Source organism: Trichinella spiralis (assembly GCF_000181795.1).
Source record: "Trichinella spiralis strain ISS 195 chromosome Unknown Scfld2, whole genome shotgun sequence".
Lineage (NCBI taxonomy): Eukaryota > Metazoa > Nematoda > Enoplea > Trichinellida > Trichinellidae > Trichinella > Trichinella spiralis.
The window spans coordinates 3,947,883-3,962,622 of NW_003526941.1; the positions used below are offsets into that span (position 1 = coordinate 3,947,883).

The window sequence follows — 14,740 nt, forward strand, 5'->3', positions numbered from 1 at the left end:
GTTGTAATTACAATTATTTATGCGCAGTTTTTGCAACTTTTTAGGTTCAACAATTTTTACAACATTCATATCAAGCCGAAAAAACGTAACATTGTGTCAATTTTCAACTTTCAACGAACATGACTTTTTATTTGGTTAGTAAAAAAGACAGATGCGCACATTTTTGCACACATTTGTTTGTTGCATGACAAATGCACGATTGGTTGGCATGTTGAAAAATTAACATTTTAATTATTTTCTTTTTTTATCATTTTATTCAATTTATAGTTATAGTGGCACTTTCATGCGTATTTCGAAATGATTTATTTTGTAATCAGTTTTTGCTTAGTTTATTTTCAGAAATCTGACAGTAAACGAGCAATACGATAATTTGAAATGTTGATATTCACGATTTATTGCTTACTGTATCAGTAAGTGTGAGTTGGAATGGGACTTTGTGTATAATGGAATGTGGAAATGCTTTATAATAAAATGACAATGTTCAATTTCAAAGAAACCGCTTTTTTCTAATTAAGCATTAAATGGAAAAAAATCTTAAAAAACGTTTTAACATTATTTTATGCATGTATTATTTATTTTTCATTAATATGGGCTACATTGAACAGAATGACAGTAAATCTGTAGGCCAGTTTGCTTTTTCAAATAATAATGGGATTTACTCGAAAATTGATTATGTATTTTGAGCAAACCTTTCAACGCTGAACATATCAGCAGAATTATAATTAAAAAATGAAAAAGATGAAGTTTTTTATTTTAATTTTTTCAAATTTTGTTCATAAATAACCATAGATGTCAAGCGGTTCGGTTAAGTTGGAATATTTTTCAAAAATATGCAAAAATATGCGCAGAACGTTCGCAGTGTTGTCCAATGGTGGACTGAAAAGAAATGGAACAGTGGGAGAGGTGAAATTTGACGATTCAAAAATCGCGTTCGGTCATAAAACGAAAATACAATTGTTGCGTTCAATGGCCGTACTGAAGCTCTGCTCGACGAAAATGGTGCTCGACCGTGGCGAGGATTTATTCAAAATTTTGAGATGGACTTTCGGGGACCATATTTCCAACAGTCTGATGAAGGCGACATTTTATGGCCACTTTGTGGCCGGTGAAAATTTGCATGACGCCGTCGAAACCGTGAAGCGATTGAAGGCGAAAAATGTGCGATCACTTTTGGACTACTGCTTTGAACAGACGCTCGACAATGATTCGGGTATTTTTTTTCTTTTTGATTGCTGTTTAATTAATTGTTTTTTTCAGTTGAAGTTTTACATTTTTGTAAAATTTTATTCTGCTTTTTCTTCTTCAAATGAGAAGTGGACATAAACAAATTTTACAGACGGAAGCGTTGAAGAGTGCACGTTGAAGACGTTGATCGGCTGCATTGACGCGTTGGCCAGTTTGAACGATCCACTGCAAATGGTCGCCATCAAGCTCACGTCGCTCGGTTGTCCCAAGATGCTTTTGACGCTGAGCGACAGTTGGACTCGGACGCTGACCATGGTCGAACGTACAACTGGACTTCCGTGGGAAAATCTGTTGGTATCACCAATCGCCGCTGACAAATTCAACCTCAACAACCCTAATAACAATAATCTCAGATGCGGAGACCACCAGTTGACAGTATGCATAAATTTGTTTATCAATTATTAATTATTGTTACAATGTTTTATGTATTCAGGCAGAGTTGTACAACAAGTGGTTGGATAATTTGCGCAAAACTGACGACGGTTCGGTCGACTTCTACCCGTACGGTATATTGGACCGAGTCGACGCTTGGAAATGCATCAAGCGGATGATGCTAGCAGATTGCGGTATGTTGGACGATGAAAATTTGCAATGGAAATACGAAGCTATGGTCAGACGGTTGAATGAAATTGTCGACCACGCAGTGAGGAGAAATGTTCGCGTTGTCGTCGACGCGGAACAGTCGTATTTTTTGCCAATGACGAACATTTTGTCGTTGGAATTGATGAGGAAATATTGCAAGAACGAACCGGTCGTGTTCATCACTTATCAAGCTTATTTGAAGCAAGCTAACAAGCTGGTCGCCAACGCCCTTCAGTTGGCCAGACGCTGGCAATGCGTGATCGGCACGAAACTTGTACGCGGTGCTTACATGGAGCACGAAAGGCAACGTGCCCGACTGCTCGGCTACCCCAGTCCAATAAACGACACTTACGATCTCACGAATGAAACTTATGATAATATTCTTGATCTGTTGATCAAGGTTCGAAAAAAACGCATAATTTTAATTCAACTGTTTTTTTATATTATTATTGTTTATTGATAATTTTAATTTTGTTTTTTTTGTTATTTTTGAAGGAGATTAGCTCGCGTCAAATTGGCAAAGTGCATCTAATTTGCGCCACTCACAACGAACAATCTGTCAAACATTTGTTGGCCAATTTGAAAAGCTTGCAACTCCATTCCACTCGACCAACATCCAAATGGGCCGACAATATTTCGTTTGGTCAATTGTACGGCATGTGCGATCAGATTTCCTTTCCACTAGCTGACGCCGGATTTTTGGTTTACAAGTATTTACCGTTTGGTCCAGTGGGCGAAGTGTTGCCTTACTTGTTGCGCAGGGCCCAAGAGAACAGTGGCGTTATGGAAAAAACCCAATTTGAATACAATTTAATGAAGCACGAATTAAAACGGCGCTTATTGTTTTTTCACTTTTAAAAATTGAAAAAAAACCTTTTCTCCTTTCCTTATTCCAGTAGGTTATATTTTATTTTTTAAATATCACGTGATTTAAATCAATATTTTTTTATTTGTAATTTTCGTTTCATATTTTTTGATTGTAGAATAAAATTGATTAATTTTACGACAATTGAAAGCAGTTCCGTATTCGAACAGTTAAATTTGTACGTTCGATTCAAGAAAAGCTACAGCAAGGCGGCTTGTTGACTAGCTGACTGGTTGGCTGTCTCGTTGCCTATAGGCTGTTCATCTGACCTTCACTTGTACAGAACGACCAATCACCGTACGCAACGTTGAGCGTTTGCGAAAATTCATCTAATCCCACTTGAATCCAGTGGAACAACGAGTCTAGTCTAGGCATATTGTCATGCAAATTGAACGAAAAGCAAGAAAAACACGTAATAGCTTCATTTGTTTGTTTGTTGTTTTTTAATTCGCGTCTCCAATCCATATTTTCGCTTCATCTGTATGTTTCGTCTATTATTTTACGAATTTGTTTATTAGCTTTTTATTTTAAAATTTTTATAATTTTTTAGCTTGGTTTGGTAAAGTTGTAAAATTCTGTAAAAATGTAAATTAATCTGTAAAAGTTCTTACGCTTCATTTTTACATTTAACAAATTTTGATAACATTGACGTAAACATTAGTACAAATGCAGCGGCACAGGTTGTAAAATGTTTTCGCCATTTCCTTGAATTTTCTTCTTCATTTTGACGAACGATCAAGCTTGTTGCTTATGTTAATGCGATTTGTTGTTTTTGAAAATAATTTCAAATTTATTATATTTTTTTCAAAATATTTCCATAATCCTTTGTTTATGTATGTCGGTATTTTAATTCGTAATTGTTATGAGCCTGTTGTTCTATTTCATCATCATCTTCTTCTTCGTATTCATCTTCTTGTTTTGTCGAAGAATATTGATTTTCTTGGTTGCTTATTGCTTTAAAGTGGAGCAGCTAGCCCCGGTAACGGAGATTTTGCACACGCCAACAGTGGCGACCCGACTGCATGACTGCTCGCGTATTTAAGCAAGTCGCGCTCATATTCGGCGTCTGTCTTTCGAGCTGACGTTGCGGCGACGAGTTGTCTGTTTTCTCTCTCTCTCTCTTACAATTATTATAATTTGTTTTTTGATTCAACTTCAACCAGCGCTTTCATATTTTTCCCCCTTACATTTTTATTTCTATTCTTCGTATATATTATTTTTTGATAAAAATTTCATTTTTCATCAGTTTATTTCTTTTTCTCTTCGCATTTATCGCAATTTTCACCTCATCGAAAAATTTTATCATTCTTATTCTATTCATATTTTCATTGTAAATTTTGTAATATTTTTAGTTCTATTTGTTGGTTGAAAATGGAAAACGTTCCCAAAGAAAGTAAGGCCAACGTTGAAAACGATGATGATAGCGACAGTTCAGCAGTGACAGCGATAATTGACGACGATTTAGCAACCTCTGATGACGACAGTGAAATTATTGGACTAAACAAGGTAAACTTCCTTTTTTAAGAAAAAATTACTTCATTTTTTGAAAATCTTTTATTTATTCGACAAATTATTGATTATTATGTAATATTTCAGTATTTGAAAAAAAGAATTCATAACTGTTGTCGACGCACAACCTTGTTTTAAGCTGAAATCCACTTATCCGTTTACGTGTGCACTCGCTTGCATACAGTATGAAGGTTGTTGTTATCATCAACAACTGTTTTCTGAGCAATTAATTCAATTTTTATTTTTCACCAATCATGTTTTTAAAAGCACGTTTAATAATGATAACGCATGGGTTTTTTTTTGTTTTATCACATTTTATAGAGAATATGGTTCTTTGAAGCATAATGTTTTCTTATTATTAAGGCTGAGAAAGAGATTCCAGTCTGTGGCAATGATAACGAGCAATTTTCGTCAGACTCTCTGGCACAGTGTCCTTTGCATCCGATCTCTTTGGAATGTGATGAAACAAAAACTGGCACCGAAAGTGAAGAAACCTCGAGGGTTTAATATATTTTTTATTTATTCATTTTTTCAGTTATTTTTTTAAATAATCCTCTCGTTGGAGAGGTTAATTTAAATTTAATTTAATTTAATGTTTACTGGACATGCATATCATATAATTAGTATATGTGATATATTATAAATTGGATCTTTGAGATATTTATTATTTAGCTTTGAAAATTTATTCATTCATCTAGTTGGGTGAAATCTTCGAGCAGAAGGGGTACCGCAGAAAGTGTAGATAAAATAAGTTTTCAATGAAAATTTGCCTATGTTGCATTATTTCAGTTTTATTTTGATCATAATTAAATCTGACCAAATATAAATGATATGCAATTATCATTGCACTGATGGGTAATAATATTCTGCTGTGGATGAATTTTATGTTTGGTCTTCAGTGTTATACAAATGTAAAAGAAGTATCAGAATTTGGGAAGATGATCACTACTTCAGCGATAATTTTCATTGCGTTTAGTAATTGATAATTTAAAAAAAGTCTAATTGTATTTAAATGTAGCATTAAATAAACTAAATTGTATAATTCTCGTTCTTTTGTTTTTAAGTTTCATTTTTACATTTAGCAAATTATGATAACATTATAAGCGTTATTAGAAATACATGATAGACAAGTTTAGGAAGATGACCGTAATTTATGTATTTAGTAATTATTATTCGACTGAAAAATTGATTATTATGTGAATATAAATAAAAATATCACATATTCAGTATGGAATATTCGTTACTTTTCTGTATTTTAATTTTCTTAACGTTGTGCTAATTTTATTTAAAACTGAAATATTTTAGCTCATAGAAGGATTGCTTGACAAGTATCCCACCTTAGGCGAATGTTCATTGGTTTCTGTGTGCCAAACTGAACGTGAAGTGGCTTTACTAGAAGACAGTTTAAACATTTCCGGATCTGTTTGGCGGAATGATGCCAATGAAATTCAATGGGTTGAAGATGCAAACGAAGTAATGGAATTTTTAGAGATGTTGGGTGTTTCACGTTCAGATGAGCAATTACCAGAATTATCTGTTGAGGAAATTGAAATGTTCCTGAATGAATAAATGTTGAAACATTCAAGTTTTAACATTTTTAGATCTGATTTCTAGATACATAAATATATTGTAATATAATATGATATATGCATATGTTGAGCTGCAGTGATAGAATGAAATGGTACATCATGATATTTTATATCTTTGCAGAACAGAATTTCTTTCCCATTTTTCACATATAGCTTCAACAGAAAATGAAAATTTCCATCGATGTGCCACAAATGTCGAAAGAAATTTCATCTGTTCATTGTTGTAATAATTAAACGAGTTTGTTATTTGCAATATTTTTTCCACGCGTGCATTCTTATTTCGACTGGTTGAAATGAATTAATTATCATAATCAATATTGTATTTACAAATATTAAACGTAAAATCTTCAAAATTGAAAACTTGTTATTGAAAAATTGAAAATACGCTTTTGCATATATTTCAATTTACTAAGATAAATGATTTAATATTATAAATGTATCTTTAGACTTTCGACTTCTTCAACGATAGATTAACCCCAGGTTGCAGGTTACATTCTGTCTCAGAATAAGATAAACAAGTAAAAAGCCGGTAGGTAATTATAATTTACTGATTTTCGTTTACGGCATTGTATCTTCGTGCGCCCTCAACTCAAATTAACCTCTTCAATTTCCTTAAAATTGAACAGGATGTCTGTATGCAAATGTTCAGGTTAAAAGCTTTCATTATCCAAGAATAAGAAAACACGTGACCACGTTGTCAGCTACCGTAAACCAAAATCAGGCAATAACATTTTACTGTATACCAAATCAGCACGACGAAAAATCCATGTAACATCAAAAAACAACATCAACATCAAAACATAAATCAACCAATCAAAACATCAAACATCAAAACAAAAATAAAAAACCACTAGAAAAACCAAAAACCAGAAACCATTTCAAAACTGAAAATAAAATTTAAAAACATATTGTTTTTTTAAATTTTACAATACACAGAATTTTCCATTATTATCATGTACTGCAGCAAGTAGAATATATTTTTCTCTTCATTAATTTATGTGAATAATTTTTTGATGATATGCTTGTGCATTGTATTCAAATTCAGTTGACGCCCTATTCATATTTTAATAGAATAATAACATCATTCTTCTGTTTATATTGTTGATGTCATTGTTACAGAAACATTAACTTCAACATTTATGACGCAATTGCATCAGTCTCTAAAACATCAGAATCAGAAATAGACATAGCAAAACAAACGACTAAAATTTGGAAAAGAAAAATATTATTTTCAAATTAAGTTAAAGTATACTGCGAAAACAAAATCATTGAAATATAACTAATAATTAAAAATTCCGTAATTACAGTATGCTGATTGCCAAATCACCGATAAAAAGTGTTCCCAATAAATGACCAATCAGAGAAAGGCAAATGTTTTAAACATGAACAATATTTCATTTGAGTTATTTTACATCAATTGCTGCGGTGCGAGACAGGAGTGCTGGTAAATCAAACTGTATCAAGGTAAAAATTTAATATTAAAACATTTTTATGCTATTTTCCTGTGAATGGATGTATATTTAAGTAGTTAAGCATTTTTTGTTTTTAATAGGCACAAAAATTGAAAAACTTGGAAACAGAATTTTCACGTATATGTAGTTCAACGTTGAGATCTATCAAAAAATGATATTCCAATTTGTTGTTAGCTCAGGCGTGTAGATATAGCTGTGGAATAGGTTCCATTTTTCAATTTGCACTTGCGTTTGGCATTAAATTTCATTGTGAACAGAACAAGTCGAATATCTCTAAGCAGGTACTGTTTTCTATTAGCTAATCGTAGAGTTTTCTATTATGTAAATTGTGAAAAAATTCTTGTTCATACTGAAAGTTATTTATCTTTATCAGCACTTTATATTATACTTTTAAAATTTAGATCATTAGAGGCATTTGGCAAATTACTTTTTTGCCTGATTAATTTTGTCAGCTCGCGCAGTTAGTATACTACTATTTTCGTGAAAACCTTCCTGCGATGAGATCTATTTATGAATGTCAGTTTTGAATTTTAAAATCTCAAATTCAGATATGCGAAAGCATGTTTTGCTTAAATCAATATTCTTGTTATGGCGTTTGCATCATATAGTTTATATTTTGATTGAATTCTAAATGTCAAGGTCATTTCTGAATTTTCATACATCTTCATCGCTACAATGTTGCAGTTCATTTCTTCTGTTTGTATTATATCACGGCTTAAGTTAGAATCTCCAATGCACTAAAAACCGGTTTGTAACGCTGCACTATGCAAATATCGATCGACATAACGCTGCTTTATCATAAATAAAGGTTCGCTTGTTTGTTTCACGTACGTGGCAATTGGTAGCGTTGCAAAACGTTCTTTGAGTTCATTATGGCGTTGAGTTGCCGCTGAATTCTGAAATTATTATGTTTTATTGAAATTGAATTATTGAAAAAATATTCCATTTTTCTACGTGTGTCAGAAATTTTAGATAATTAACTTTTAATTGGAAAGATGTTACTTATTACATTTGTTGATTTGACATTCCTTAGTTTATTTAAATAATCTAAGTTTGTAGTATTTAATATATAAGTAGGATATTTTTTGCTGTAAAACTGTACATTTGGTTTTTCATATTATGTTACGATTTGGTTAGAGCATTTGCTTAGATTTGATTTCGTTTGGTTAGTTTTGGCAAAGCAGCAAAATAATTTTCTTGTTATGGTGTTTTTCCACAGATAGTTTATATTTTGACTGAATTTGAAATACCAAGGTCATTTCTGAATTTTTGAATAGTGAATTAACTGTGCATTTGAAGTCTTTCTCTAAGCAAATTGAAATGAATTCCATTTAATATTGCGCATTTGATGTATTAACGGTTCGCTTTGCATTAATTTTCAATGTTCCTAATTTCTCAGCTTTAGGTTAGAATTACTTCCTCATCTTGAAAGTTTTCCAATCCACTAAAACTGATTTCTAGCGCTGCATTATGCAAATAACGATCAATAGAAAATTGCATGATCATCAGTGACTATGAACTTGCCTGTTTAACTTCGGTGGCAAGTGGAAAAGTTGTCAAACGTTCTCTTTTTCTGTTTTGTCGTTAAGTAATTACTGAAGTAAGCTTTTCATTATTGAAAGTATTCCATTTTCTCGTTGTAACTGTGTATTTAGTCATTTTCCTAGCGCTATCTTTAACTCCAAATCAGTTATTTCATCTAATTAAAAATAGTTTGTTCAGTATTTCAATTTTGCTAAGTGATAAAACGAGAAAATCTTTGATACTACATTTAGTATTCTGACAGACATGACAAATGAAGACACAAAAAAAAATAAAACAAGGACGACACGTAGCAAATAGCACACTAAACGAAGCAGAAGAAAAAAAAGAAAAAAGGGATATGTGGTTGCCCGTGGAATCCAATTCTGAAAGTCAGGGCTAGGGATACTTCGAAAGACTGAAGTTATCCCATAGTTTAATTAAGTTCATGACAAACCTACATGGCTGAAATTTGAATTAATCCAGTATTAACAGCAAAATTTACGTATGCAATTGCTTTCCTGTGTCAAAATAATTTTTGATTTTCATTTATTTTGTAATTTTTGTTTTTTTTCTTACATAGATTGATTTCGAACACTTTCCAAAGCAAATTCTTCTTTTTTTATTTTTCACAATTTTCCCATTTATTCAAACATCGTTATTTTTATTCAAAAAGGCAAGTCACAAAACAGTAGGCTTCAAAAAAGTTTCTCCAAATGATGAGATTTGTGTAAGTTGCATTTTTTAATTGATTGACATCATCGTATTGCTGAAAATGGATATTGAATTTATAATTGCTTGACATAACTAGATTATGCTTTATCAAGAAGACATATATTTTGTGATAAATTTCATGTTTACGTTTAGCAGCAGTGTATTAAGTTATTAAAATTTTTAAAAGGAAAATAAATATATTATAAACGAATTATTGCTGAAAATAAAATACCAAAATATAAGCACTTTCGTGAAATCATCAATACAGACGGCAAGCTGCACATGTTCTACAGCAGGTTGATGCTGTAATCCATGTAAACTGGCAATGAGTATAAAGCTAGGAGGTGGAAATCAGCATTTACTACTCAATTCACTGGCTTTAATCAGCAATTCCATGACGAATTCACTACTACGAATTGTGCCGTCAGGCCTCACCATGTTTTATAAATTTATTTAATTGATTCAAATAAACTATATAAAAACGATTTTTTTTTCGTATGTTCCAATTTTCATCTGCCATGGACTTGGTTATTATTGGAAAATGGAAAACATTTTCTTAAACGTTAGCGCAGTATTTTCCATTGGTACAAGGAAATGAATGTGAATTAGTGCGCGATGCAACGTTTGAAGTGCATAATAAATAACTGCTTTATAATTAGCCTCTATATTTTGTCGTGCCATATATTATAATATAAAAATGATAACGATTCCACATTTTCTAACGCGACAACCGTGATGCACAACTTTCAGTAATTAACACTGCATGTGCATTACATTAAATTATCAATTCATTATGCTAGCGTTCTCAGTAAATGTTGTTTTGCCAATTTTTATTTTTTTGCATTCATTTCTCTTCTGTTCAAAGTGGTTGATTAAAGTCTGAATGAAACGCTCACTAAACAATCAGTTCCTTTAAATTAATGAATGAATTTCGCTGAACATTGCAAAGTATTATTATTGTGCAAGTGCAACTTCACTTACGTGTGGCACCATTTTATACTTCCTTAATTTACGCCATAATATTATTTGAGATATATAGTGACTTTTATATGTAACGTATTCAGCATTTTGTTGTTGTTCAGCAATTATTATAATCTTTGGTAATGGCTCATTACATTGTTATACGTTTTCAAAGCATACATGCATTTCTAGGTCAGCAGAGTAACTTTATGCTAATGTGATGGTAAACATTGCCGTTGGCATTCTGTTACGTGCACTTTGTGCCATTCAAATGCGGTAGCAATGTTCCTTATATAAATTTCTGTTTATTGAGGGCACTCCATTATAGAATAAATGTTCGCTGCTGAAGGGCGGTCTAATTACTTACTGCATTGCGTTATTTGGTCATTTTCATGTTTCAGTTCAACAAATGCGTTGTGATTGTTGGACTGAAAATATGATGAAACCACGAACATCAGTTGGTAAATGTTTGGTTCTACGTTTGCTTTATACGTCATTCCTGGCAGGTCTGCTGACAGGTATGAATTTTTACGTATTTGCTATTTTTTCATACAATGTTTTCTTTCATTCTCTTGACATACTGCACTAAACATGCCCGCGTATAAAGCTTTTCCTAGTAGTTTGATTTTAGTCTTTTTGAATGGAAACTAACGCGTTGTGCTTCAGTAATGATGTTCAACTAATATTCGAGACTTTATTACGGACAAGCTAATATATAATAGTACTAATGGTGTATTTTGCTATAATTTTCAATAGTCCTTACAATCCATTTGTAAAGTAGTACTCTGACATAGCATTTGAACCCCTCCCGCATTATCTTTACTGTCCACTGTAATGTTTATTGCTAAGGGAACATACTTGTCCAATTGTTTAAAGGAAATGTCCGTCCCCGGGAAACTGCAGTCGCACAATCGCACCCTTAAATGCTCGTCACTGATCAAATTGTGCACAGGATTGTTTCAGCATGACATAGGAAAGCTGCTGTTAGCTAGAAAAAACACTTTTATACTACCACCTTTGATACTTTCAGAATGGCAGTAACGTTCCCTTCATTTTTGAAATGACTCCTTAAAGTTTTTATTATGTCATTGTACCGCCAATAGCACTGACTTATACAGATGCCCCTTTTTTATATCATTGAGGAAATACCTCAGTGACCATCAATGTTGTCAGTATTGATAAATAACTTCCACCACTTCAACTTCCACCTCCTCCATCCTTCAACTTCTTACTCATTCCTTTCTGCTGTACTGTCCCGCCCTCCTTTCCTTTCTAATGATCCCCATCATTGAGCTCGTAGTAATACTAAGCTTAACAGAGTGCCCACCCTTTTTTCGAGCTGAATGAACAGCACTTAGCTGTTTTTATCTCATATAAATCTAATTTCTCATAATTGCTCTCGACTAGCAATATAACCAAATCCAGGCTACTTCTGATTCTTTTGTTTTATTCTTTTCATAGAATGCAATGCAGAATTGTCACCTGCATAAGTTTCTTGAATTCATTGCAAATCGTTCAGTTACTGAATTTCTGCGAGTAGGTTTATCTTACAGTGTATGAAGCGCAGTGGTGCAGTGCTCAACGAAGTTTGCAATCTTGTCATAAATCATAAGGTGCAAACAAAAGTTTAGATGAGCTGTCAACCGGCATATCCACTGGAGCAGCCGCTTACCATCATTATGTCTACGCTGCGCACTTGTTAATTCTGTGCTGAGATAAATTATATCTTATAAAATTTCTGTCGCAGTTCTTATTATCATAAAATTTCATGACAACTTTAATTTTCCATAAATCTGAAAACGTATTTTATTTTCGAAACTATTTTCAATGGAAGCTATTTTTTTATTATCCATATAATTTTGATTAGAAGAAACGCATTGATAAAATATAAATTATTGAATCACCTTGTACTTTCAAGCAACTAAATTACACAACATCATAAATACGCAGTGATAGCATTTCCGTTTATTTTTAGTAATTTGCGATGCTTCATGTTAATAAGTTTACGTTTTAGGTAATTTTAGGGAAGAAATTTGCATAACAATGCAATATTGCGTAGTAATAGGAAGTGTGTAAATAAAAACGTAATAAATTTCATCGTCTCGTTTCATAATGTTGCTCGTAATGTTTATTTTACTGCGCTATTACTGATGGAAAATTAGGTTGATCTTCCTGAGGCAAAGTAAATAGTCATTTGCATAATTTACTTATTATACAATTGACTAAGCACATCGATTTTATTAGGCTATGCAGTTCATTGCAATGCTATCAATCTAGCACGTGGTCAACTATAATTCCGCTCTTCAACACCATCCATGAATGACTGGTAAGTTGGATTTCATATTTTGGTGGTGGCATGCTGTGCATGTTATGTTACATGTATGGTGAATGGAAACTGGCGGGTCTCTTTTCTAATGTTATTATTGCTAACTTTTAGGTATATCAGATGCTAAAGACGAAGTAGTACATATTTTTTGTTTTTTATTTTGAGATGGCTGTATTAATATAATTTTCTTTCAGAATTCTCATTATTATGTATTCATATCAATGAATGTGAAACAACCAAATTCTGAAAACTGAATATGGTAACTATGCATCATGATGAATATGCCTTGCTTTTTACTTGAATTTTTCTGTTAAATTTAAGTTGAAGGTTGCAGTGCCATTAGCGCTACATTGCTTTCATTCTAACTGCAGCATTAATATTAAATTATCATGTATATGATATCATTGATTAGGTGCTCTTTATTCAATTCTTTTAAGAATTGAAAATTACATTCGCCTTGCTACGTTTTGAAAATGCCCAGATGCAATCTATTATCAGTAAAGACAGGTAAAAGTTGTTGAACAGTGGTTGTTGGAGTTGCTTACATAGCGTTCAAAAAACATATGACAAAAAACAGTAAGTATTGAATTTGTTGAATTAGACAGCAAGACGATGGGCGTATTAGATATATGTACAATCTGGTAAAATCTTTAATAACAGATTACGTCATCAGCTGAGCTTTTATGGAGTTTTATTTGTTCTGAGCACCGTGATAAGTCATGTTCACATCACTTCGTTCAAAATGTGGCATCACAAACATCCGTAAGTATTGAATTTGCTCCTGATTGCATTGTATACATTTTATCCACGACAGCATTACATTGACGTTAATGGAATACGATATTTCTTCTGATAGCGCTCTGAGTTAGTTGAAGTTGGTGCAGTGACGCTTCCCGGTTGTTCTAGTGTAGTTTCACTTATCATAAGAGTAAGAAGGAATTGATTGTAATTGTAGCAGATTTCTCTGAGTCAGTCGAGCAGCGTTCATATACATCCTTACAACGTATTGTCAGTGCGCTTCCAATGTAATATGACAAAAATTAGTAAGTAGTTTTTGTTTATAATAGCTGTGGATTATGTCGTCTCATGAGGCCTGTCCTGATGCCAACCAGTGTTCACCTGTAAATAATGGCGTTTTCTAGCCGTCCCAGTGTGCCTTTGCTTATCACAAATAGTAAGAAAGAATTTGTGACAGCAATCAAATACGTTAAATCAATACAACCAGTATGTCGCTTGGCAAACTGGCTCTTCCGTTTAGTCGCAGCCGATGCCACTCAAATTGCGTTTCCTATGGTTTCGATGTTTGTCCTTGTCACATAGGGTAAGGAAGAATTAAGCAAGCTTTAATGTTTAAGTGCGTGAATATGAGAGCCGCATCGTGATTGCCCCATCGAATAAGGTAAGTAGTTCCATTTTTTTTTCAAATTTTGTAAACTTAAAAAACAGTGAAGTGAACTGTTATTCGTCTTCAATTTTTATAGTGTTTTTCATATCAACTGTATATTACGACTAATATTGTATATTTTACAGATTTGTATCTTGTATATCCTACAAAGATCCTACATACACATTACATTGTGTTTATCCTTGTATATCCATCATACATTACATCATACATTATCATTTGTTTTTATTTTCATTTTTCAAGTCAGTCGACTGATTTTCAGTTCTTGATTTCAGAATCATTTTTGTCCTTGTATAGGTAATTCAAGTGAATTTTAATTTTAGATCTGCATTTATAGAAATGCAAGATAGTAATTTGCATACAGGTAAGGTGGTGTTGAGGTAAGTGGAGTAACGGTTTCACAGCGTAGAGGTATGTGTAATGCAGGTAAGTAGCGTCAAAGTAAGTGGATAGCGTAAAGGTAAGTGGATAGAAGGTAAGTACGATAGCGTGGAGGTAAGTGGATAAAAGGTAAGTACGATAGCGTGGAGGTAAGGGATAAAAGGTAAGTAC

At 32.7% G+C, this 14,740-nt stretch overlaps 4 protein-coding genes across 4 annotated transcripts; 3 read left to right on the forward strand and 1 right to left on the reverse strand.

Annotated features, from left to right (window-relative positions):
• Window positions 1–840: 840 nt before the first annotated feature.
• On the forward strand, window positions 841–2,516 carry Tsp_03356 (putative proline dehydrogenase 2). Its single transcript, XM_003379652.1, has 4 exons — window positions 841–1,210; window positions 1,337–1,620; window positions 1,679–2,227; window positions 2,415–2,516. The coding sequence occupies exons 1-4, from the start codon at window positions 841–843 to the stop codon at window positions 2,514–2,516; spliced, it is 1,305 nt and encodes a 434-aa protein (XP_003379700.1).
• A 1,547-nt stretch (window positions 2,517–4,063) lies between these two features.
• Window positions 4,064–5,770, forward strand: Tsp_03357 (hypothetical protein). Its single transcript, XM_003379653.1, has 3 exons — window positions 4,064–4,198; window positions 4,565–4,702; window positions 5,507–5,770. The coding sequence occupies exons 1-3, from the start codon at window positions 4,064–4,066 to the stop codon at window positions 5,768–5,770; spliced, it is 537 nt and encodes a 178-aa protein (XP_003379701.1).
• A 2,229-nt stretch (window positions 5,771–7,999) lies between these two features.
• On the reverse strand, window positions 8,000–8,768 carry Tsp_03358 (conserved hypothetical protein). The gene is made up of 2 exons (XM_003379654.1): window positions 8,679–8,768; window positions 8,000–8,158 (listed from the first exon to the last, which is right to left on the reverse strand). The coding sequence occupies exons 1-2, from the start codon at window positions 8,766–8,768 to the stop codon at window positions 8,000–8,002; spliced, it is 249 nt and encodes an 82-aa protein (XP_003379702.1).
• A 5,143-nt stretch (window positions 8,769–13,911) lies between these two features.
• Window positions 13,912–14,537, forward strand: Tsp_03359 (hypothetical protein; the record flags this gene model as incomplete). The annotated part of the gene is made up of 3 exons (XM_003379655.1): window positions 13,912–14,084; window positions 14,314–14,362; window positions 14,526–14,537. Coding segments are annotated over exons 1-3 (234 nt in total), but the record flags the coding sequence as incomplete, so codon positions are not given.
• Between the last annotated feature and the right edge of the window lie 203 nt (window positions 14,538–14,740).